The sequence below is a fragment of the Prionailurus viverrinus genome, chromosome E1 (genome assembly GCF_022837055.1).
Source record: "Prionailurus viverrinus isolate Anna chromosome E1, UM_Priviv_1.0, whole genome shotgun sequence".
NCBI lineage: Eukaryota > Metazoa > Chordata > Mammalia > Carnivora > Felidae > Prionailurus > Prionailurus viverrinus.
This window is the reverse complement of record NC_062574.1, coordinates 1,855,624-1,880,997: the sequence shown is the minus strand read 5'-3', so window position 1 is coordinate 1,880,997 and position 25,374 is coordinate 1,855,624. Positions and strand designations below refer to the sequence as shown.

General features: G+C 52.5%; 1 protein-coding gene and 1 long non-coding RNA gene across 2 annotated transcripts; one reads left to right on the top strand and one right to left on the bottom strand.

Annotated features, from left to right (window-relative positions):
* Nucleotides 1-5,916: 5,916 nt before the first annotated feature.
* Nucleotides 5,917-8,330, bottom strand: LOC125151269 (uncharacterized). The gene is made up of 5 exons (XR_007146711.1): nt 8,279-8,330; nt 7,223-7,292; nt 7,041-7,135; nt 6,530-6,926; nt 5,917-6,133 (listed from the first exon to the last, which is right to left on the bottom strand). It is a non-coding gene; the product is annotated as an uncharacterized LOC125151269 (long non-coding RNA).
* Nucleotides 8,331-18,720: 10,390 nt separating this feature from the next.
* TM4SF5 (transmembrane 4 L six family member 5) lies at nt 18,721-25,043 on the top strand. The gene is made up of 5 exons (XM_047831957.1): nt 18,721-18,894; nt 23,955-24,035; nt 24,374-24,510; nt 24,694-24,877; nt 24,955-25,043. Exons 1-5 carry the CDS (start codon nt 18,721-18,723, stop codon nt 24,967-24,969), a joined length of 591 nt encoding a protein of 196 aa, XP_047687913.1. The 3' UTR covers nt 24,970-25,043.
* Nucleotides 25,044-25,374: the final 331 nt, after the last annotated feature.

The window sequence follows — 25,374 nt, the reverse complement described above, 5'->3', positions numbered from 1 at the left end:
GCCACTGAGTCACGCGCCTTCCGGTTATACGCCCCGGACGGGGTCCTTAAACGCGGAGGAGAGGAAAGGATTTCGGGATGACTCATTTTCCTCCAGCTTCTTTCCGCCCCGCCATGGCTGTCGCCTCCCTTCCCCGCGGCTCCGACCCTCCTTGGCAATCCCAAACTCCTGGGGTGTGTGTGGGCGGGGGGGGGGGGGGGGCGTAAGTCATTTCCAGGCCCCTGTAACCCTCGGGGACCTGCCCCAACGCAAGACCCGAGAAGGGGAAAGTGGCTTCTCACTAGCAGGCAGGGCAAAAGCATACAGGCTCCCAGGGGCGCACAGACCCCGTGGTTTAGAGGCAGCGAAAGGCCCCAGGCCACCCAACCCTGGGCCCTCCTCCGTCCGGTCTCCACCTTCTCTCGTTCCGCATATCCAGTGAAGGGCCAATTTCTGAGTCAGCCTGCCAAAGGCATTCAAGTTCACCTGTTCGTTCACCAGGCAGAGAATTCCCTCTAGGGCATTAGTCCCCTGCTTCAATCCCCTTTCCTCCATTCTTAAAATCCCCGTGAGTGTGGGCTGGGCTTAGTGCCTCCGTGGCTAAGTACAGAAAGGGAAAAGTAACAGAGAAGCTTGGCACACACCACTTTCCCCCAGTGAGTAAGTCATGTTGATGTCATGTGCTCCCCGACCTGTTGCAATGAGGCCCCATCACCTTAGTGTTCTTCCTAAGAATCCCTAAGCTCTGTCTCATCCTGAGAAAACATCGGACGAATCCAACCTGTGGGACAGTCTACAGAACGCATGACCACTCCTGCCAAAGTGTCAAAGTCACGAGAGGCGAGGAAAGACCAAGAAACTGTGACAGACTGGAAGAGACAGAGGGGACATGATGTCTAAAGATGACGTGGTATCCTGGGTCGGATCCTGGGGCAAAGAAAGGACTTTGGTGGAAAAAACTGGGGAATCCAAATAAAATCTATATTTAGCTAACGGTATGGTGTCTGTGCTAATGTCTCAGTTTCCATAAACACACTGTGGTGGTTTAAGACATAACGTTAAAGGAAAATGGGTGAAGGGGTACAGGAACGTTCTGTCTTTGTAGCTCACCTATAAATCTAAAAATTATTTCATTTTTTACAATGTTTTATTTATGTATTTTGAGAGAGAGAGAGGCACAAGGGAGGGGCAGCAGGGAGAGAGAGAGGGAGACAGCACTCCAAGTAGGCTCCAGGGAGCTGGTTCACTGGCTGCATAAGGAAATGCAAATTAATAAGAAAAAGAAAGTGAAATACACAATCCCCTGGTTTGCATCTATAATAGCTAAAATGAAATTTTAAAAAAAGTTCTGAAAAAAATTTTTAACACTTATTTATTTATTTTCAAGAGACAGAGAGTGAGCAGGGGAGGGTCAGAGAGAGAGGGGGAGACACAGAATCCGAGGCAGGCTCCAGGCTCTGAGCTGTCAGCACAGAGCTCAACACGGGGCTTGAACTCACTAACCCTGAGATCATGGCCTGAACCGAAGTCCGACCCTTAACCGACTGAGCCACCCAGGCGCCCCCTATTTTTGGTTTTAAATCCTGCAGGGTAGGAGAACATGTTTGGGGCAATGTGGGACCCACAGCTCCCTATGGAACAACCACAGGTGTCCTTACACAGTCCAGACAGGCAGGAAGTCATTCCCCGGGGAATAATCCGGAAGCCAGCTGTCCAGCCGCCAAGAGTCACTGCATTAGCATACACTCAGGTACTGTTCAAAAGGCCGTATTATGAGTAACATAAGACCCTCCTCTCTCCCCTATTACTTGGGAAATTCCAAGATTTTAAGAAGCACTGTGCCAGGAACTGGGACACAGACAAAATATATATTATCATATCACAATATCACACCCCCAGCTTTTTCCCAGAGTGTTTGAAGGCACAGCCCAGACATCAGTCATCTTACTGTTATGCATCTATAACTAACTCATTAAGGGCTTTGAAAAAATTGTAACCACGGGGCCATTATCACACCGAAAAAGTTAGCATTTATTCTTTAATATCTTGTAATACCCAATTCACGTTCAAATTTCTTCGATTATCTCAAAGATGGCTTTTACAGCTGGTTTGTTGCAACGAAGAAATAAACAAGGTCCAGGGCGCCTGGGGGGCTCAGTGGGTTAAGCGACCGGCTTCCGCTCAGGTCATGATCTCATGGTCTGTGAGTTCAAGCCCCGGCATCGGGCTCTGTGCTGACAGCTCCGAGCCTGGAGCCTGCTTCGGATTCTGTGTCTCCCTCTCTCTGCTCCCCCACCCTTAAAAATAAATACACATTAAAAAAAGAAAGAGAGAAAGAAACAAGGTCCACACGTGGCTTTGGCTGCTGTGTCCCATTGGTCTCTTTTACTCTGTAAGGGGATTCCCTGTCTTTTTTCTTTCTTTTTTGTTTTCATGCCACTGTGAGAAACTGAATCATTTGTCCTGTAGAAAGTTTCTCATCCTGGATCTGGCTGACCGCTGACTCGGGATTTTTTTTTTTTTTTTTTTTTTTTTTTTTAATTTGTCTGTCTTCCTTAGTGCCTGTAAGGGGGTAGATAGATCCAGCTGGGAAAGGCCCTTCTCGAGTGGCCTCTGCCAACCTCCAGGCAGGGTTCATGCCACCTTCCGCCCCCTCTCCCCGCTCCAGCCAGCAGCCTCCAAATAAAGACATTGTGGAACTTCCCCCCTGTTCTTGCCTAAATATCACTTCCTTAGGAAAGTACAACTTCCTTGGCTCCCAGATAAGGGTAGACCCGCCCACCCCACCCCCCCTGCTGAGCCCTCAGCACCCTAAAACTCTAAAAGGGAAGCCTAGATCCCTGCTGAATTGAGGGGGAATGGAGCTTTTTACCACTCTCTTGGCCAGAAAATAACCTTTCCCTAAATTCCTGCTGTCTACCGCATAAAAGTCTGAAAGGATATGGTTATCTCCGACTGGTAGGATTACTAAGGATTTGCTGGCTCATCTGACTCAGCCGTGTGGCTCATTTTTTTCCATAAGCATACGGTACCTGTAACACAAAAATGTTTAATTTACGAGTTGCTGTCTTTAATAATTCACTTCCTCAGTACTGATTGAATGCACACGAGGCTTCGTGCTGTACTTTAGAGAGGCGACGGGGAGAACAGACATGCTTTCTGGCTCCGTGAAGCTTTCAGTCCAAGGCAGGGGCCAGCAGGCTGTGGCCTCCGGCCAAATCTGGCCCTTTCGTACGACCTGCAGGCTACGAAGCCAAAAGAAGAACGTTTTGTGATGTGAAAATTGTTATGAACTTCAAATTGCAGTGTCCCTAAATCTATGATGAAATAGACCCAGAACTATTTATGTGTTGTCTGTGGCTACTTGAATGATGCAAACAGACTTGTGCTTGTGACAAACCATACGGCCCCACAAAGCCTAAAATATTTGCTAACAGGCTCTTCATAGGAAAAGCACACCGACCCCTGGTTAGGGCAGGATTTTCAAAAAGCAGGGGCCCTGGCTGGCTCAGTCGGAAGAGCATCCAACTTTGATCTCGGGGTTGTGAGTTCGAGCTCCCCATACTTGATGTAGAGATTACTTAAACCTAAAAAGGAAGATTTTCAAAATGCAGATTTATGAGAGTTTATTAAGTCAATTTAGTGGGTCTCAAACAGTGTTCTATTTTTAAAAATTTTTTAATGTTTATTTTTGAGAGAGAGAGAAAGAGGACAAGTAGAGGACGCCGGGCAGAGAGAGAAGGAGACACTGTTGCATCCACACGACTCCTGAAACAGAATGCTACGGGCACCAGTGACAGTCACAACAAAGTTTATTACGATGAGAGGCAAGGCCGATCGATCGGGACCAACACTCTTGATAAGAGTGTGGCCCCGAACAGCTGGGGTACAGAGTGTTTAAAGCTGATCACATCGATTTATCATCACCTGGGAACAGAACAAAGAAACAGTTTCCAGATGAGTTAGAAACAGTTGCCTAATGAGGTGTTTACTTTAGACTTTCTGCCTCTAAGTTGCAACCAGTGGATCTCCTTGACCCTGCCTCTGATGCTCTTTCTTTGAACTTTTGTTTCCTTAATCGGGAAGCCTAATTTACAAGGGTATGAGGCATAGTTTACCAGAGCAAAGCAAGGCTGTTATCTCTTAACCTTCAGTGTCAACACAAAGCTGTTATTTTTCAAGCTAAGCATTAGCCCTACACTACAATTTAACCCTTACAACACAGAATCCAAAGCAGGCTCCAGGCTCTGAGCTGTCAGCACAGTACCGGTGTAGGGCTCGAACCCACGAACCACGAGACCATGACCTGAGCCGAAGTCAGATACTTAACCAACTGAGCCCCCCAGGCGCCCCGCACCATATATGTTTATATGTGTGTTGCATCATGATATGAAATGCATTCCTCATTGTAGACCATGGTCAAAACATCTGAAAGTCACTGGCTTAGAAGGAGGCCTGGAAGACACAGAGAAGTAACCAGCAAGTTACGGTACAGTGTGATTGCTGTGAGGGTGAAAAAGCTACAGACTTAGAGACAGAAGAGGCACTTAAGACAGCCTTGGGGTATCAGCGAGGGCTTCTTGGAAGAAATGACATGTAAGCAGTGACCTGAAGGACAACTAGGAGTTAGCCAGGTAAAGAAGAGAAAAGATGGTCACGGCATGTGCAAAGGTCCTGGGGCAAAAGTAAGTAAGGCCTTTGGGAGAAACTACAAGGGGTTCGGAGTTTAGAATGAGGTGAGGCTTCTTTAAATTACTTCTTTCCTTACTCTCCATCACATTACTCTTCCATTTTCATTGAGCAATTATCAGTTACTTGGTTATCTCATTGATTTATTTACGTTCATTACACCTCCTCCAACACATTCGAAAAAGTAAATTCCATGTCAGGGGACACCTGCCTTGTTTATAACTACGGCTTTTGCTTATAACAGCCACTCAGCACTTACTACAGGAGTTTCAGGAACATACCCCTGCTAGATTGGAGGGACGAACGGACCCTGGGAGGGTTAAGACTTGAGGAGACCCACCCACTCGGAGGCTTTGGTAAAATTGCGGGCGAAAGCTTATGGTGCCTTCGATGTTGGGGACAAGCAGATGGACGTTAGGGCTAATGAGGAGCCGGGTAGGATCAGCGAACGGATACTGGGGCCAAGAAATGAAGGGTGCTGGTGGCTCCCAGCTGGGGCAGCGAGACAGACACAAGAGCCACCTGCTCGTGACAGCACGGCCATGGACGTGAGGAGTGGAGTTAAGTAGCTAGAAGGGGGTCGGAGAGAAGGGCGAGGAGTTCAGGAGGCTCTGTGAAACGCGAGCCCTCTGTGGGCCTCCTCGTGACTCCGGAGGCAGCTGACAGAGTGATGGGGGCAGGGGTCACACAGCCAGGGGTGAGGGACAGCGTCCGGAGAGAGCGAGGTGCCTTCTCAGCAGAATCCTGGTGCAGGACAGGACAAGGAGGAAGAGGGGCCGGCAGGGGCATGACAAGTCCTGAGGGCGGCAGAAAAACCGGGAGAGACCGCAAACAGAGAGAGGGTGGTCAGCTGTGTCAGATGCTGACACAGGGTGCGTCAGGGAAGATAAGGTGATGAAGTGTCCCCTGGACGCCGGACCGGGACATGGGAGCATTCGATAGAGTGGCGGGTGCAGACTGGAAAGGGCAGGGAAGGGGGGGTGCGAATTAGAGGCAACCCTAAGAAGAAAATCCAAAGGACCCTTAATCCCAGCACCCGGGGACAGCCACTGTCACCGTGTCGGTGTGTTCACAGCCTCTGCACATCCTTTTTTTTTTTTTTAAGTTTATTTATTTATTTTGAGAGAGAGAGAGAATCCCAAGCAGGCTCTACACTGTCAGCGCAGAGCCCGATGCGGGTCTTGAGCTCACGAACCGGGAGACCGTGACCTGAGCCACCGTCGAGGCAGATGTTTAACCGACCGCGCCACCCGGGCGACCCCCTCCGCGCATCTTTTTACAAAACTTTAATGACCCCGATGGACACGGTGCCAACCAGCCTGCTTTTTTTCATATAACATGTGACCCAACGGATGTCCGCGTCCTCATGCACTCTCTCTTCATCGATGGCTCAAGCTGATCTAGTTTATGAACGCGACATACCCAGGCCCACACTGGGGACAGTTGGGACATTCCTGATTTTTCTCTGCGATAAATGAAAGAGGAAGTAGAGAGTGTCCCGGGACACAAAATAGCCTGAGCCTGCCTGGTGGGTGGGGGAATGCTTTGCACGGAGTCTCTGGCCGAGGACCGAGGAAGTGAAGTCCGTATCAGGGGGAAGGAAGGCAACAGGGGTCTGTGTGGGGCCCTAGTCCCAACCAGGACAGCGCCTGATCTCAGGACACAAAGTCACCCACAGAGGGAGCTCCTCCCCCTTCTCAGGGGACACGGTGTGGCTCTGAGGGGGGAGGACACTGAAAACCCCAAAGAACCCAGAAGAATGGCGCTGGCGGCCGGACGACCAGAGGGTTTGGGAGCTGTCACTTTGCACTGGGAGCATCGCCCAGGAGGGACAGGAGGCACCATGGATACGGGTACCCACCTGCTCGGGAGGTCATGGCTTTAGTCTCCCAAGTGTTTGGAGAGTCTCCTGCTGTCTTTCTCTCATTGATTTCCAGTTTGCGTACCTCGTGGTCAGAGAGCACGCCCTGTGTGATTCCAGAGCCTGGTCTTGGGGCCCGGGAGAGGGTCCGTCTTGTATATGTCCCATGGGCACTTGACAAAAACGTGAAGCTTGATGTCGTTGGGTGAAAGGTGTTATCTGTCAGCCGACGGTGTGGTTGGCTTCTCTAGCCTTGCTGACTTTCTTCTGCGTGGTTGCTCAGTCAGTGGCTGGAGGTAGGTCATGGGTCCTGGGCTTAGACAAACCCGGTCTGAACCCAGGCAGATTCAGACCCGGAACCCTGGAGAATCTCGTGTGAGAGCCACGCTCTGTTGGCCTGGCACGGAAAACACAAAGAGGCAATATGCACGCAGGGCTTAGTCGAGTCGGACTGTGTTCTAAGCGCTTTATTTACATATGTGAGTAAGTAAGTTTCATCCTCGTAACAAACCTGGAGGTCAGGTGTTCTTAGTATCCCCGATTTTACAGATGAGAAGACTGAGGCACCGGGAGGTTAAGTCAGGTCACCAAGGTCAGTAGGGGAGCCTGGAAACAATATGTGCTTGTAACCTCTTGGGAAACTGCTTCTTGGAAAACAACACAACTTCCCGGAACAGATAACAGAGGGCTTACTTTTGAAAGCCTTTTATTTCCCCTTCATGATTGGCCATGAACAGAATCACAAACACGTCTGCCGAGTTTTCTGTGAAATTCATGGAGAGATTTAAGGGTGGGGGGGGCTCCTGGAAATGGATCAGCGAGCTTCTAGAAAGATCACTAAACTCCCCCTGACACCGCCCGCCTCATCGCTGTTTGTTTGTTTGTTTGTTTTTAATGTTTATTTATTTTTGAAAGACAGAGTGTGAGCAGGGTAGGGGCAGAGAGAGAGGGAGACACAGAATTCGAAGCAGGCTCCAGGCTCTGAGCTGTCAGCACAGAGCCTGACACGGGGCTTGAACTCATGAACCGTGAGATCATGACCTGGGCGGAAGTCGGACCCTTAACCGACTGAGCCACCCAGGCGCCCCGGGCAAGTCCTGACTTCATGTGCCTCAGGTGTAAAATGCAAACTCAGCTTTGAAGACTTATTATTATGGAGAAAAGAAATAAATATCTCGTTAATAATATTTTATATTGATTACATGGTTAAATAACAACAGTTTAGGTATATTAGGTTAGTTAAAATATCGCCTTACTGGCGCCTAGGTGGCTCAGTCGGTTAAGCATCTGACTTCAGCTCAGGTCATGATCTCATAGCCCATAAGTTCAAGCCCCGCGTCGGGCTCTATGCTGACAGCTTGGAGCCTGGAGCCTGCTTCGGATTCTGTGTGTGTCTCTCTCTCTGTCCCTCCCCCAATCATGCTCTGTCTCTCTGTCTCTCTCTCTCTCAAAAATAAATAAACATTAAAATATAATAAAAACATAAAATAAAATTTAAAAACCTTCTGGGGTGCCAGGTTGGCTCAGTCAGTTGAACGTCTGACTCGGTTTTGGCTCAGGCCGTTATCTCACGGTTTGTGAGTTCGACCCCCGAGTCAGGCTCTGTGCTGACAGCACAGAGCCTGCTTGAGATTCTCTCTCTCTCTCTCTCTCTCTCTCTCTTTCTCTTTCTCTGCCCCTCCCTGCTTGCGTTTGCTCCCTCTCTCTCAAAATAAATAAATAAACATGAATGAAAATAAAATAAAATACCTTCTTAATGGGGCGCCTGGGTGGCGCAGTCGGTTAAGCGTCCGACTTCAGCCAGGTCACGATCTCGCGGTCCGGGAGTTCGAGCCCCGCGTCGGGCTCTGGGCTGATGGCTCGGAGCCTGGAGCCTGTTTCCGATTCTGTGTCTCCCTCTCCCTCTGCCCCTCCCCTGTTCATGCTCTGTCTCTCTCTGTCCCAAAAATAAATAAACGTTGAAAAAAAATTAAAAAAAAAAAAAAAAAAAGACAAGCCTCAGGGGTCAGATGCCTGAGTTAGAATCCAGGCTCCCCGCTTACTAGCTTCACGATCTTGGACAAGTTGCCCTCTCTGCATCTGTTTCCCCACCTGCAGAAAGGGGACAGCAATAGGACTGTCATGAGCACGAGGCAGATCACTAAACCTAGATGCTTACGAGGTCTTTGGCACAGAGGCTTCCATAGATGCTGCACATTGTCATTACTAGCCCAGCAAAGTGCCGGAGAGGACAAGCCCGGGACGGAATCCACAACTGAGACGAACCCTCCACTTTCCCAGAGACGCCTTCTGACCCTGTTGGCCACCCGCCACCCCCCGAAGTCCACGTTTGCCAGGGCTTATCCCCGAGTGACGACCTCCTACCTCCCCCCATCGTGCCTCAAACCATCAGACTGTTTCTCAGCTGCCCTCTTGCTCTCGTGGGAACTTGGCTCTGCTCCGAACTGAGTCCTCGAAGGGACGGTGGTCTCTCCCACATGGCTCGCATCCTGAGGTGAGGCATGTGTCTTTCGGCCTCCCTGCTGCTGCTTCCACTCTGAGGTCTCTCGCCACCGCCCCCCCCCCCGCCCCCTGCCGCCACCTTACTTGCAAAACCCCAAGTGCGACTGGACCAAACCCCACCGACGACGGGGACACTGTGCCCGAGCTCCCCAGCACGGCTGGGGGCGGCGGGTCTCGCCGCCGTGAGTCCCCAGCGGTGAAGCACCCGGAGGCTCTCAGCCCTGCCCTCCTGGGTTCTCTGGACGGACGACTGCGCACCGCCTCGCTCCCCAGAGGGCAGCACGGCGACTCGTCGCCACCCTCGGCCAGCCATCCCGGTTCTTCCCTCTCCAGAGAGGCCACTGCTCATCTTTCCCCTGGGACTTCTCACCATGACCGCTCCCTGCAAATTCCTTTCTGTTTGTTTCATGGTCTTTTGTGTTGAATTTGCCCCTTGGGTGCCTTGGTCACCTCTGTCCCCCCGTTCCCGTCCCTGCCACTCCGATGGAGGCGCCCTTGTTGAGACGGTCTTGCCAGACCCCATAGGCAGGTCCCACCCTCCGGGGGGGGGGGGGGCGCATTTCACGAAGCTGCCCTCCCTCCTCGGAACTCGGCCTTGGCCTCCAGGACTCACACTGCCCTGGTCTTCCCCAGGCCTCGCCAGGCGACCCTCTCCTGGCCCCTCCACCTCTAGCCCACCTCCTATTCTCTCGCCTCTTTTCTCGCCCACCCTCCCTCTCCAAGCCCTGCCCCACTCCTGCCTCCCCCCTGCCTCCTCACGTTGATAATGGCAGCCCCATCCCATCACCAACTCCAGATCTCAGGGTCAGCTCCCTCTTCACCTTGTCTGCTCTCCCCTGGCTCGCCAATCTCGGGCTGCTCCGCCCCTCTGCCACGCCTGCCACGGCCCACACTCATCCCCAGGGCCTTTGCACATGCTGTTGCCTGCACCCCACACTCTCCCTGCCAAACCTCTCTTCTTTCCTGGTCGCCCCTGCCTCAAAAAGCCCTTCCCGGGCCCCCAGAATGACAGCAGTCCTCAACAGCTGTGACTTCAGTGCCTAAACTCCTATTTTTCTGCACGATTCATTGCTACCGAAGACTGTGCATTCATTGGCTTACGTGCTTACTGTTTGCCCCTCCCAACTGAACCCCCAGCATGTTCAGCAGTGCCTGGTATCAGGGTGCCTGCGTGGCTCAGTTGGTTAAGCGACCAACTTCCCTCAAGTCATGATCTCACAGTTTGTGAGTTCGAGCCCCGAGTCGGGCTCTGTGCCGACAGCTCAGAGCCTGGAACCTGCTTCGGATTCTGCGTCTCCCTCTCTCTCTGCCCCTCCCCTGCTTGCATCCTGTTTCTCTCTGTCTCAAAAATAAACAAACATTAAAAAAAAATTTTGGGGGGGCGCCTGGGTGGCTCAGTCGGTTAAGCGGCCGACCTCGGCTCAGGTCACGATCTCACGGTCCGTGAGTTCGAGCCCCGCGTCGGGCTCTGTGCTGACAGCTCAGAGCCTGGAGCCTGTTTCCGATTCTGTGTCTCCCTCTCTCTGCCCCTCCCCCGTTCATGCTCTGTCTCTGTCTCAAAAATAAATAAACGTTAAAAAAAAAATTTTAAACCTCCCCCTTTTTTTTTTTTACATCTCAGCACTTCCCCTCTGCCTACGTCATCAGGCCAGTGGATGACGCACCAGACCAATCACGAGCACAGGACTTAGAGTCTGACAGGCCCGAGTTCAAGTCCCGGCTTGAGCGGTCCCAGCTGTGTGGTCTTAGGCAAGTTACTCAGCTTCTCTGAGCCACGTAGACTCATTCTGCAAACATGTGCCGAGTGCCTACTTTACAACGGGGTCACCTTGCTACGCCCGTCCTAAGGATTATAGAAGATAACATAGGCCGTGTCTCTAGAACCAAGCCCAGCTAATTATGATTAAGTACTCAATCATCTGGTGCCGTTTATTCTTCACGTTTCGTCATGATACGGTCTCAGAGTCTATTTATAATCATCCATGTTTACAATCTGGATTTTCTCATTGGTCAAAAACTATTTAGGGCCAGGGCACCCGGCTGACTCAGTCTCTGGAGCATTGAGACTCTTGATCTCGGGGTTGTGGGTTCTAGCACCACATTGGGTGTAGAGATTGCTAAAAAAAATTAATAAATAAATACACTTTAAAAAATTTATTTAGGACTGCCTCAGGGTCCTAAAGGGGTTGGGTTTTGTTACAAACACTTGGAAGTTTCCAGTTTATTGCACTGGGGGGGTCAGAGAATGTGGTCAGGTCAGTTTCAGGTTTGAGGAACTTGGAATTTCTTTCAGGGTCTAATGTTGATTTGTGAATGTTTCATTGGCAGTGAAAAGGTGTGTTCTCCATTTATAAGATACAAAGGTCAAGTATTTGAACACAAGCCCCAGGATGGATAATTTATGACTGACCACTGCTGTATTCCTGGCATCCAGCAACTGGCCTGATGTACATCATCCAGGTTCAATAAATATTTGTTGAATGAGTGGCTAATTAATCAAGCAACCTTATTATCACTTAGATTCTCAATACCTTTGTACCTTTGCATATTTTTTTCCTACTCCATCTGTCAAAGCCTGGTGAGTTATGTCACATCTTCCCATCCCGACCCATTACATATTTTTTAAAAGATTTTATTTTATTTATTTTCTAATATATATATATATATATTTTTTAGAGACAGAGCAAGTGCATGTGAGCGGGGGAAAGGCACAGAGAGAGAGAGAGAGAGAGAGAATCCCAAGTAGGCTCTGCATCATCAGTCCAGAGCCAGAAGCGGAGCTCAAACTCAGGAACAGTGAGAACATGACCTGAGCTGAAATCAACAGACGCTTAACCGACTGAGCCACCCAGGCGCCCCTAAAAAAGCATTTTTAACTTGCATTTCTTGGTGCAAAGTTGAGAGCAAAATAACACGGCAATTAATCAAGAAATTAAACTGGGGCGCCTGGGTGGCTCGGTCGGTTAAGTGTCCGACTTCGGCTCAGGTCATGATCTCACGGTTCGTGAGTTCAAGCCCCACATTGGGCTCTGTGCTGACGGCTCAGAGCCTGGAGCCTGTTTCTGATTCTATGTCTCCCTCTCTCTCTGACCCTCCCCCGCTCATGCTCTGTCTCTCTCTGTCTCAAAAATAAATAAACGTTAAAAAACAAAAAAAAAGAAAAATTAAACACATCGCCTTCCTGCCCTCCCCAGATAATAGTGACAGAATTACAGACACATTCTGGCCCCGCGGTTCCAATCTGTTCCAATCTGGCCCCAAGGTTGGAAGGGAGGTTTCCGCACCTGTTAGTGCCCCACTGTGGCTCCTGTAAAGTCCTATGTTGAAGTCCTAGGCTCCAGGACTTCCACATGTGGCTGTATCCAGAAGTAGGGTCTTTAAATAAGTTAAAGTGAAGTCACCACAGTGGGGCTTTACCCAAAATGACCGATGTCCTTATAAAAAGAGGAAATTGGGGCACAGACACGTACGGAGGGAAGATCACGCGAAGTCACAGGGAGAAGGAAGCCAGAGAAAGCGCACTCAGAAGCAGCCAGGCCAGGGGCACCTGGGTGGCTCGGTTGGGCGTCCGACTTTGGCTCAGGTCGTGATCTCACGGTCCGTGGGTTTGAGCCCCGCGTCGGGCTCTGTGCTGACAGCTCAGAGCCTGCAGCCTGCTTTGGATTCTGTGTCACCCTCTCTCTCTGCCCCTCCCCTGCTTACGCTCTTTCTGTCTTTCAAAAATTAATAAATTTTTAAAAAATAAAGAAGAAGAAGAAGCAGCAGCCACCAGCCCTGCCAACCTCCTGATGCTGGCCTTCGGGCTTCCAGAACCGTGAGAGTAAATTTCTGCTGTTTAAGCCCCCAAGTCCGTGGTCCTTTGCTCCTCAGCCCCAGCAGATGAATACATCACCCAGAAGGGCCAGCCAGAGGGGAACCTATGGAGGGGACAGAGCATCCTGTGGTCCCAGCCAGGCTGCCCCCTGCTGGGGGCTCTTCCTTGCTGCTCAGCGGTCCCTAAGTAGGATATGACCCACACCTCTCAGTAGCACTGAGCAGAGAGTGACCCTGAAATAAATGTACAATTGACTCTTGAACAACATGGGTTCGAACTGCGTGGGTCTGTATATACACGGGTTTTTGCAATAAATACAGTACGGTGCTGTAAATGTATTTTCTCTTCCTTATGACTTTCTTACTAACACTCTTCTGTTTTTACTTTAGAGAGAGAAAGAGAGCACGCGTGCGCTTGCGCGAGTGGGGGAGGGGCAGAGAGACAGAGACCCTCCCACCCAAGCCGGCTCTGCACCATCAGCACAGCCCCACGCGGGGCTCCAACCCACGACCAGGAGATCACGACCTGAGCCGAAATCGGGAGTCGGGCGCTCGAGCCACTGAGCCACCCGGGCGCCCCTTCCGTTGTTTTATTGCAAGAATACAGTTTATAATATACAAAAGATGTACTCGTCGACGGCTCGTGTTCTCGGAAAGGCTTCTGGTCTATGGTAGTACATCACTCTCAAGCTGGCGGGGTGGGGGGTGGGGGAGATCAGAAGTTACACGTGGGTTTCGACTCCGCACCCCCACACCGTTGAAGGGCCAACGGCTCGCGACTTTATAAGGGGTTAAGCAGCCTTCACTGCAACGCTTAGGCGCGTCCTCTCCTGGGGGGTAACGGGGAAGAGGTTAAGGAGTCTTCCTTCCCACCCTCCGCCTCCACGGCCTTGACTCCCCCACCGCAGGAAACAAAACGCCTGTCCATTCGGTTACTGGGACCCAAAACCGAGGAACCACCTGCGATCTTTTTTTTTTTTTTAATTTTTATTTATTTTTCAGAGAGAGAGAGAGAGAGAGATTGCGAGCACCAGCAGGGAAGGGGCAGAGAGGGAGGGAGACACAGAATCCGAAGCAGGCTCCAGGCTCCGAGCTGTCAGCACAGAGCCCGACACGGGGCTCGATCCCACGGACCGCGAGGTCATGACCTGAGCCGAAGTGCAACACTCAACCGCCTGAGCCGCCAGGCGCCCCTGTGGTATATCTTTTCATAGGCTGTTTGCCACTTGTACATCCTCTTTGCTGAGGTGTCTATTTGGGTCTTTTGTCCAATTTTTTAAACTGCTTGTTCTTTTTATTTATTTTTATTATTATTATTGTTGAGTTTTAAGGGATCTATGTATATTTGGGGGAACAGTCCTTTATCAGATGTGTCTTTTCCAAGTATTTTCTCCGAGTCTGTGGCTTACCTTCCTTCTCCCTCCCTTGACAGTGTCTCTTGCAGAGCAGAAGTTGTTAATATTGATGAAGTCCAGCTTATCAATGATCCCTTTATGAATCATGCTTGAAACTTAGTTCTACCTTTGAACGTTTGGATCACCTGAACCAACAAATTCCCCTTTTGTTTCAGCAGAGGTGGGTTTTCTGTTATTTCATGGACATTTCTTTAAAACGGACTCTGGGCACAGCAGGCGATAAGCAGTTGACATCCTGACTACTGTTTAATGTAACTTTTGGAATTTATATATATTTTTTCGCTTTAAAAGGATTTCCTTTCGGAAACTTACATTCAGTTTCATAACTACATTGACGAAAATTATTTACAGTCACGTCAAGACTTCCCCATTTTGGAGTTTTTCTTTGACTACATCTCTTGGTGACTTAAAATGCTTTCTTAAAAAAAAAAAAAAGGAGAAGAAAGAGACGCAGTGGAATTTCAAACCCAAGCCTTCTCAGAAATGCAATTCTACTGCCCTTCATACACAGAAAGTACCTTGGATATTTATACAATTAAGTCATAGTTTTGTGTTTTTTTTGTTTTTTTTTTTTTCGCTCTCAGAACTGTAGATGTTGTTCCTCTGTCCTCCAGTATTTAGTAACGCAGAGAAATCTCTAGCCAGACCACTTTTGTTTCTTTCTAGGTGACCTTTAATTCTGCCTACGCGTACCCTTCAATGACATGGCTCTTCGAGATGAATCTAGATTAGTTTTTTTTTTTTTTTAGTGTAATGTTTATTTTATTTTTAAGAGAGAGAGAGATGGGGGCGCCTGAGTGGCTCAGTTGGTTAAGTGTCCGACGTCAGCTCAGGTCACGATCTCATGATCTCATGGTTCACGGGTTCGAGTCCCACGTCAGGTTCTGTGCTGACAGCTCGGAGCCTGGGACCTGCTTCAGATTCTGTGTCTCCTTCTCTCTCTGCCCCTCCCCTGCTCATTCTCTGTCTCTCTCTCAAAAATAAAATAAAAACATTAAAAAAATTTTAAAAGAGGGGCACCTGGGTGGCTCAGTCGGTTAAGCGGCTGACTTCGGCTCAGGTCATGATCTTGCAGTCGGTGAGTTCGAGCCCCTCGTCGGGCTCTGGGCTGACAGCTCAGAGCCTGGAGCCTGTTTCGGATTCTGTGTCTCCCCCTCTCTCTGACCCTCCCCCGTTCATGCTCTGTCTCTCTCTGTCTCAAAAAGAAATAAACGTTAAAAAAAATTAAAAAAAAATTTTTAAAAGAGAGAGAGCGCGTGCCATTGGGGGAGAGGCAGAGAGACAGAATCCCAAGCAGGCTCTGCGCTGTCAGCACTGAACCTGACGTGGGGCTCAAACCCACGAACCGTGAGATCATGACCTGAGTCGGGCGCTTAAGGGACTGAGCCACCCGGGGCGTCCCTTCAGTTTGCTTTTCACATTTTCCCCAGGACACCATGTGCCTTTCCAGAAGCTGACTCAAGTGGATCTGCGCCCAAGGCAGCCTCCTCCCGGCACAGGCTGTGAACGGTGGGTCACGGCCATCAGCTCCACAGGGTCTCCGGGAACAGTTTGCTCACCCAGCGTCTCCGTCCCATCAGCGTCCCTTCTGGTGCTTTAACTGCTGCTCTCTCTCCGAGTAGAGTGTTTTCTGGAGCGTGTCCCCCGCACGCCTCATCCACATGGGCCCAGTTACCGTCCAGCTCTCCAGCGGGTCTGGGCTTGGATTCTCTGGGCGCATTTGGCGGTTCTGTGCCATTCTCCCTTTTCTCCCCCAAATACGTGGGGGCGCCCTCTCATCGCGGCCCTTTCTTTCTCGGTACTCTGCTCCCGCTTCCCAGAGAGAGTCCTGGCGAAAACCTTCCTGAAAATCCCATCCAAACCCTAAAGTAAATATTTCTCCAGCGTTCTCCTTTTAGTCTCCAGGATGATGAGCCCTTCGCTTGTTTTGCAGAACTTTTTTCACAATCCCTTTGGTTTTTTAAAAAATTTGCTTGTTTTCGGTATTCTCCACACCCAACGCGGGGCTTGAACTCACAGCCCCGAGATCAAGTCACGTCCGTGCTCTTCCAGCTGAGCCAGCCAGGCGCCCCATCCCTATGATATTTTTGCCACTATTTTAGACACAGAGAATTGTATAAACGTAACATCAGGAATACCTGTAGACCACCCCTCACGTGCTTCTTTGTCTCTTTACTCACCCAAAAAGCAGACCCACCTGTCAGACTCAGCGCTGATGAACCTGTAGACAGATACGTAGATTGCTCTGGATCCCACTCTGCCTGTGGGGGCAGGGCTGAGTCCCTCTCAGGGCGGGCAGTGGGAAGGCCCTCGACTGGGGGACACGATATTGCTCTGACAGTGGACGTCACTTCTGGCCATAAGCTATAAAGCCCAGCACAGAAACCAGCTGTACCGAACCCGTCAAAGGAGGCTGCAGGGATGGGTGGTTCGGTTGGTTGAGCGTCCAGCTTCTGCTCAGGTCACGATCTCCTGGTTCGTCAGTTCAAGCCCCACATCCGGCTCTCTGCTATCAGCTCAGAGCCTGCTTTGGATCCTCTGTCCTCCTCTCTCTGCCCCTACACTGCTCATGCCCTTTCTCTCTCTCTCTCTCAAAAATAATAAACTTTTTTTTTTTTTTAAGAATACTTTTGGAGCACCTGGGTGGCTCAGTCGGTTAAGCGTCCAACTTCACCTCAGGTCATGATCTCACAGTTCGTGGGTTCGAGCCCTGCGTGGGGCTCAGTGCTGACAGCTCAAAGCCTGGAGCCTGCTTCAGATTCTGTCTCTCTCTCTCTCTCTCTCTGCCCCTCCCCCGCTCATGCTGTGTCTCTCTCTCTCTCAAAAATAAACATTAAAAAAAAATTTAAATACAAAAATAATAAAAGAATACTTCTGCAATGCTTACAAGCAACTATTACCAGGATTTCAAATATGCCTTCTGGAACACAGGAGAATGCAAAAAAAAAAAAAATTAATGAAAAGAGACAGAAAAATTAATGAAGAGACACATCAGAAATAACGTGGAAATGTTTTTAAAGCATTCAGCAAAACCAAATACGAGTTGTCACGTGTCCGTGAGTCCGAGGCGGGGCGTTGGGGGAAGTTCAAAGTATTTTCTTGTTCTAGGTACCCTCTGATTCAAGAGGCAAATTCTTCATAGGTTTTTCTCCATCCGGTTGTCTTATAAATAGGAGGAGTCCCTCCCAGAGTCTGGCATTCATCTGAGCAGTGAGCTTTCTGCACTGTCCATGCCTCTCTAGTGGCTTCAGTGGGCTGCTTGGAACAGCCACACGAGAGGCCACTGGCTGGACACGGCCGTGTGTGTGATGTTCTCAGGTGTCCCTCTGATGTCCTGTCACCCCGCCTCCACACTCCACATCCTACCTGGGCCTACGCTTTCCTTTCTGCTTCCCACGATGCCCACAGCCGGGTCTCACGCCCCGGGCCCTGCCCACAGCAGGGGCCTCATGAATGCATCTCCGTATGGAAAAAGATTCTCCACTGTGCAGTTGACAGAAACGCCTCTCAAACTGGCTCACCAACACCTTGAAGGACCGATCAGGCTTCAGGCATGGCTTGATCTGCAAGTTCAGACAATGCCATCAGGACTGTTTGTCTCCAGCTTTTGCACCTTCCCCCCGACTGACTCCGCTCCCCAGCAGGCAGGCCTTCCCTTGTGTCGGCCACCACCAGCAACTTCAGCATCCCTGACAGAAACAGGACTTCGAGGACCCCAGGCCGATGACCCAAAGCAGAAACGAACTCTCACGGGACCAGCTTGGATCCTGTGGCCATCTCTGAATCAAACACTGAGGCTGGAGGCATACAATGTTCTAATCAATCGGTCCCACCCTGAGAGACAGGCGGTGGCCTCACCAGGAGGAGGAGGGCTTGATAACCACACAGTGGCAGGAGATGTGGAGGGGACACCGAGGGTCCCCCGCCATCCTCTTAGTTTCTTTCCAGGAGGGCCCCTCCCCGGGGGACCACGGGAAAGGACAGGGCCACCGCACATCTGCTTAGCGCATCCCTGCTTACAAAACACTTCTCACGCTGTCCTGTTGAATCCCCACGACCCACCACGAGTGATGGGGGGCATCACTACACCCCTTATGCCTGGGAGGCATCCCAGAATCAGGGCATCGGGGCCTGGGCTGTCACACGCGACGGGGAGGGGGGGATGCAGAGAGGTGTGCACCCAAAGGAGGAAGCACACGCTGACCTCAGGCCACTTCCTGTGTCAGGCTCCCCAACCTCCCACCGCCTCCCCCCTACCCTAAGGCAGCAGCCCCTCGGCCTCTGCCTGCTCTCTGCCGGCTCCCCTGCCGCTCTCCCTTATCTCTTTCCCTGCCAGTGCCTGCCACACCCCTGCCCCAACCTTTGTACCTTGCTCCTGAATTGTTTTCCTCAGCCGGCTGGCCGGCCTGGAGTCCCTTCGGCTCACTTTCACTCACCGGCTCTCCTCGAAAGCGCCCCACCATGTGCACTGGGAAGTGTGCCCGCTGCGTGGGCCTCACCCTCATCCCCCTGTCCCTGCTCTGCATCCTGGCCAACGCCCTCCTGCTGGTGCCGGGCGGCAAGACCACCTGGACCGACGGCCACCTCAGCCTGCAAGTGTGGCTCATGGCCGGCTTCATCGGCGGGGGCCTGATGGTGAGAGGCCGGCCCGGGGGCCACTCTGCGGGGCTCGGATCGTTGGGGGGGGGGGACAGCTGCCCGGGGAGGGGTGGCCGCGGCGTGGTGGGGCCCTGGAGCCTCCCCTCTGACCCCTGAAACGGAGCACCTGCGAGTCCTGGAGGAGCCCCGGGGTCCTGAGCTGAAGGTCCAAGGGAAAAGAGGAGGAAGGAGGGAGGGAGGGAGGATGTGCTCCTTGCGCCCCCCTGGCCCCCCTCCCCCGTCCCTGCTGGTGCAGCAGATGCTGAGGACGCCTCCCTACAAGGGCCCGGTGCCGGGTCAAAGTGGGTTGTCTGGGCAGGATGACGAGGGACACGGAGGGTGGGTGCGGGGACACTGGGGCCGGGAGCACGGTGGCAGGGGGGTCATCCCACCTGTGGCCCAGTCTGTGCTCCTGGATGCCCACCCTGCACCCCACACACTCAGAACCCAGGCCAGTGTGGCGGAGAAGGCACCCCGTGTCTGTCAGAAGTGGGGGGGGGGGGCTCCAGACCCCATCCTCTGAGCCCTCCTGTTCTGGAAGGTCAGGGTAGTTTAACATCCTCAAGGGCCCAAAGACCAGAGGTCTCCCCAGCACAGCCCCTCACGTCTCTGATGGACGAAACTCCCGGGGACAGGGCTCACCTTTGCCTGTTTCTCTGGCCACAGTGACACTCCTCCCTCGCCCGGTGTCACATCCACCCCTCCTCCAGACCCAACCACCCTCCCCTCCCCACAATCCAACCAGCCTGCTTTGGGGGAGCCCCCTCCCCCCACCGAGGATGCCCCCCCTACCCACGCTCACTCCCAGCTGCGTTCTTCCCACCTCCAGGCCCTGGGCCACTCCTAAGCGACACTACACTACGGGGACACAGGCCAAGTCCCTGCTCTCCCTGAAGCTGGGCCCGTGGTGGGGGACACACACTATCGAGGAAGGGAGAAGGAAGCCCGGTGAGAGCAAGGACGGCCTGTTTTGCTGGCTACTGTGTGGCACCTGTTGTGTGCCGAGTGCCTAGTCCGGGGCCTTGGACTCGACAGGGGCTTGATTAATAGTCTGCGAACAAAGCAAACAAATGAGCAGGAGGATTTCAGATCAGAGGGCTCACCGAGGAAAGAAAGCAGGACGCTGTCCTGAAGGGCTCCTTCCGAGGGCAGGCGGAATGCCACTGTTCACAGCGTCTTCTGTTTTCATTTTAATCATCACCTACTATCTCCTTTAAATTTCATCTGTAGGCAAGAGTACACTTTTATCTTCTTTTACTGTTTATGTATTTTCGAGAGAAAAAGAGAGAGCAGGAGACGGTCAGAGAGAGGGGGAGAGAGAGAATCCCAAGCAGGTTCCACCCCGTCAGCACAGAACCCGATGTGGGGCTCGAACTCACAAACCGTGAGTACATGACCTGAGCCAAAACTAAGAGCCGGGCGTTCAACCGACTGAGCCCAGGCGCTCCTACTTTTATATAAAAAAAAAAAAAAAAAATTCGTTTTTTACTTTAAGTAAACTCTATGCCACACGTGGGGCTCCAACTCACAACCCCGAGATCAAGAGTCGAAAACTCTACCGAATGAGTCAGCCGGGCGCCGGTTTATAGCATTTTCAAGGAAGGCCTCGATGAGACGCCATCCGAGCTGCGACCCACAAGACAAAAGTGAGGAGTCTGCCCCGCAGACAGGGGACTGGGAAGTACGCAGCCTCAAGCTTGCACCTCTGACTGCGTGAGAGGCCAGTGCACCCGAGGTTTAATGAGATGAGATCCGGCGTGGGCACCGGCCAGAGCACGTCCACCCTTGTGAGGAACGTGAATTTTTATTATGAAGTCAACAGGAAACCAGTGAAGGACGTTTTACCTTGTTTTGAGCCTTCGAAAAATTTTTGAATTTTTTTTTTAAGTCCTACAGCTAAATGGCCAGATCCTTAGTAGGCAGCTCAATGCGTTTTTACAAAGCGACCCCGCCCATGTACCCAGCACTCCGACCAAGACACAGGTCGTTACCAGAATCCCAGACGTGCCTCCCTCACCAGGCGCTACCCCCCCCCCCCCACCGACAAGAGTCCCCACTACGCTGACTTCTGCCCCGCAGGCTGGTTTGGCCCATTCAGCACTTTACACAAACGGAATCATACGGTGTAGTAATTTTGTGTCTGGCTTCTCCAGCTCAATATATGTCTGTGAGGCTCCTCCTATCATTATAGAGAGTTCTAGTCTGTTATTTGTCGTGCATTCCAGCGTGTGAATATACCACAATTCATTTAAACATCCTACCGTTGATGGATGTTTGGACAGGCTCCCAATTTGGGTTTATTACGAGTAACGCTGCTATAAATGTTCCTGTAAATGTCGTTAGGTGAACTTACGTTTGCACTGATGCTGGATGGATATTTAAGGGTGGGATTGCTGATCTTTTTTTTTAAACGTTTATTTACTTTTAAGAGAGAGAGAGTGCACAAGTGGGGGAAGGGGCAGGGGTGGGGACAGAGGATCTGAAGCGGGCTCTATGTTGACAGCAGAGGCCGATGTGGGGCTTGACTCACAAACCGTGAGATCATGACCTGAGCTGAAGTCAGACACTTCACTGACGGAGCACCCCGAAACTGCTGATTCTTAAGTTATGCAAGTATTCAGTGCTAACAGATCTTGCCAAAGCGTTTTCGGAAATTCGTATACCAATTTCATTCCCATCAGCAAACTATGAGCGTATTAGTAGCTCCATACCCCGCTGGATTTGAGAGGATCCCACTGGCAGGGCGCCTGGGTGGCTCAGTCGGTTAACTGTCCGGCATCGGCTCAGGTCATGACCTCGCAGTTCATGAGTTCGAGCCCTGTGTCGGGCTTTGTGCTGACAGCTCAGAGCCTGGAGCCTGCTTCCGATTCTGTGTCTCCCTCTTTCTCTGCCCTTCTGCCACTCGCGCTCGGTCTCTCTCTCCAAAAAAAAAAAAAAAAAAAAAAAAAAGATACCACTGGCTCCCGTGGGGAATAAGGAGTCAGTAGGTGAAGCAGAACCAGACTGAGGTCACTGAAGTTGTCCAGGAGAGTGGATAGTGGCTGAGAATGGGCCGGGGGCCAAGTAAGCAGATTTGAGCTATAATCCCAGCGTTTCCTTCTATGCTTCTCTTGGCAAAGATACTTCTCTTGGCAGAGTAGACGTAGGCACAGAGTTAAGACAGAGGAGCTTGGACGAGAAAAAGAAACAAACACTTTGACTAAAAAAGTAAAAATCTCCAGCAGGTAGGTCATTCGAAACTGGTAAACCCCAAAGGCAATTCTAGAGGTCTTCGGATCTACGAGCTTCCCAGCAAGTGTCCTACCCAGAGAGGCTACGCCAGGAGCCTAGGAAGGGGAGAGAGGAAGCACCTGGCAGGAAGCCCATCCAATTCTGCGAGTGTTTCTATGAGGTCCCTACGGATGAGACAACAGAACTTGAACTCTCAGCCCCTCCCCGAGAGAGGAACGCAACGCTGGTTCACGCAAGGCACAGATCCAGACCGCTGTGAAATTCCAGAGATGGGCGCTGGGCAAAGAACTTGGCCTGGTGCAGCAAGATAAGGCTAGAGCCAAAGTGAGAAGCCTCGAATGCCTTCTAGAGCTCAGCCTTGATGGGCTACTCTCTGAGGAGACCCTGAGGGATCTGAGCCAAGACCCGTGGAGAGGCGTTTACTCCGGGGGTAGCAACATTACGGCGGAGTGCGCGGCAATGTGGAGGCACAAGAGGTATGGAAACCTGGCAGAGGGGCTGAGAACATCATCCTCGAGGGAGGGGGCTGGGGACTGACCCCGCAGACCAAGGAACAGACAGATTCAAGAACCATTAAAGGACAAGGCGAGAAGACTCGAGGTCTGGCTGGGTGTGGAGGATTCAAGCTGATCAGCCTGGGTGACCTACAGAATATTTCCACTGATGGAAATGAACAAAAAGTCACAGGGAGGCGAACTGGGGGAGCCTGGGGGGGAAATCATGAGGTCAGTAGCAGGCTGGCTGGGGTGAGCTAAAACCTAGACACTGACATGAACGTATCCTTGAGCAGTTACATTTGAAGCTGGAGGTGGGTACTGTTCCAGGCGACAGGTGACACCCTGAGAGGGGACGGGCTCTGTGACGAAGGCCACAGGGAGACAGGAAGACAGAAAAGGCCAGGGCGGTATGTTGGGGAGCCCTACACTTCCTACCAGAGCATTCGCTAACGCTCTCCTCCACCTTCCACATAATCCCAGCTCGCCAGACCCTCCAACACGATTCCTTCCTGCTGCTCAGGGGACTTCTGGTCATTGTGACCGTTTACTCTGAGCCAGTCTTGACATCAGGCGGACCTGTTATTTCATTAATAAATCCTGACGGGACGCCTGGGTGGCTCAGCCAGTTAAGCGGCAGACTTTGGCTCAGGTCATGATCTCGCGGTCCGTGAGTTCGAGCCCCACGTTGGGATCGAGCCCCACGTCGGGCTCTGCGCTGACAGCTCAGAGCTTGGGGCCTGCTTCTGATTGTGTCTCTCTGCCCCCTCCCTGCTTGCACTCTCTCTCTTTCAAAAACAAACATTAAAAACATTTTTTAATATTTTTTATTATGAAATTTATTGTCACATTGGTTTCCATACAACACCCAAAGCTCATCCCAACAGGTGCCCCCCTCAATACCCATCACCCACCCACCCCTCCCTCCCACCCACAAACTTTTTTTTTTTTTTTAAATAAAGCCTGAGAACAGCCCTGTGAGGTGGGTCTGGAAGACCGAGAGATGAATCAATTCATGGAGGGTGTTGGCATGAACCCCAAGCCCCCTGACTCCGGTTCAGGAGGGCCCCTGCTGTGTGTCAAGATTTGCAGAGGACATCATGATATGGGGCCTTACCTCGTGGAGGCCATGTGAACACGGATAAGCAGACACGTAAATAATGATAAATTGAGGTAGAGCCCCAATGCACTGCAGGGGCAGTAGAGAGAAGGTCTTCCTACAGTCCGAAGGGCTGAGGGCATCCTAAGCCCCCCCAGGAGGAGGTGAGCGCCGAGGCAGGAAGGTGCTGAGAACGGGCGGGGGCTGGCTGCCACACTGTCCTTCCTCCACAGGTGCTGTGTCCCGGCATCGCCGCCGTCCGCGCAGGGGGCAAGGGCTGCTGCGGCGCGGGCTGCTGTGGAAATCGTTGCAGGGTAAGATCCAAATCAGGGCGGGATTCGGGGTTCGGTCTCTGCACAGGTCTTGGTGACCTGAGGCCACGGTCCCCCGAGCCACAGGAGCTCCCCTGCGGAGTCCCGGGCGCCACCGCGCCCCTCCGTCGCCCCGCCAACTTCGGCCTCGGCGGGCCTGCGGTGGGGACCGCGAGCCCCGGGGACGTCGGCGGCCGCGGGCCCGCGGGGTCAGCTAAGGCCAAGCCCCGGGCCTCGCCGGGAGACGGATTCTCCGCGAGCCTCGAGCCGGGCGAGGGAAGGTGCGCGCACCGGCGGGGCGGGCGCGGCCCCGCTCACCGCGCCGCGCACCCCGCATCCAGATGCTGCGCTCCGTCTTCTCCTCGGCCTTCGGGACGCTGGGCGCCATCTACTGCCTCTCGGTGTCGGGAGTCGGGCTCCGAACCGGACCCAAATGCTTAATAAACGGCCAGTGGGACTACCACTTCAAGGACGTCCCGTAAGGCTTCGCGCGCCCCCGCCGCCCCTCGCCGCCTGCCTTTGCCACCCGCATCGGGAACCCCGGCGGGGACCCAGGAGCCTGCCGCCCCCCCACCCCCGCTCGGCGCCTGCGCGGGGCCGGGCCTGGGGGAGGGGCCTCCACGTGCCCTCGCTCTCTCACGTGACCCTGCCCCGCCCGCAGAGGCTCCTACTTGCGCAACCGCACGCTGTGGGACGCGTGCGAGGAACCGCCCCGCGTGGTGTACTGGAACGTGACGCTCTTCTCGCTGCTGGTGTTCGTGTCGTGCCTGGAGCTGGTGCTGTGCGGGGTGCAGCTGGTGAACGCCAGCCTCGGCGTCTTCTGCGGCGACTGCAGGAAGAAGGAGGTGGGGCGGCGCGGGGGGGAGCCGGGGCGAGGACCCCCTGGCTCCCTGGCCGCGTCCTCACCTCGTCTTTCCCGCAGGGCGCCCCTCGCTGAGGCCCCACCCGCCGCCCTGCTCGCTCCCGGACGCCGCCGGCCCTCCCCGCCCTGGAATAAACCTCTGAGCTCTCGTGCGCGTGCGCGTCTCAGGTTGCGCCCTCTGCGCTGGGGGATGGGGGGGGGGGGGGGACGTCCCAGGGCCTCCAGACACGCCTGGCCTCGGGGCGCTCCTCTGTGGCCCCCCGCAAGTTTTCTTAACACGTAGTTACTGAGCCGTTGGCGTGCCCCCCGAATACGGTGGTAAGCAAGACGGGCACGTTCTAGGCGCTCAAAGAATTTCACATTCCAGGGGCGTGAGATGGGCACGTTTTTTCAAAGGCAATAGATGACTTCCCTTTTTAAAAAACACGCCGGTAATGGGCTAGGTAGTGGCTGAGGGAGGGACTTTTTAAAATAAGATGA

Bases quoted from the DNA above. Each gene is read 5' to 3' on its own strand.
- TM4SF5 (XM_047831957.1), top strand. From the start codon at position 18,721: ATGTGCACTGGGAAGTGTGCCCGCTGCGTGGGCCTCACCCTCATCCCC. The intron at 18,895-23,954 runs GTGAGAGGCCGG...CTTCCTCCACAG, and splicing joins TCATCGGCGGGGGCCTGATG to GTGCTGTGTCCCGGCATCGC. The intron at 24,511-24,693 runs GTAAGGCTTCGC...CCCCGCCCGCAG, and splicing joins TACCACTTCAAGGACGTCCC to AGGCTCCTACTTGCGCAACC.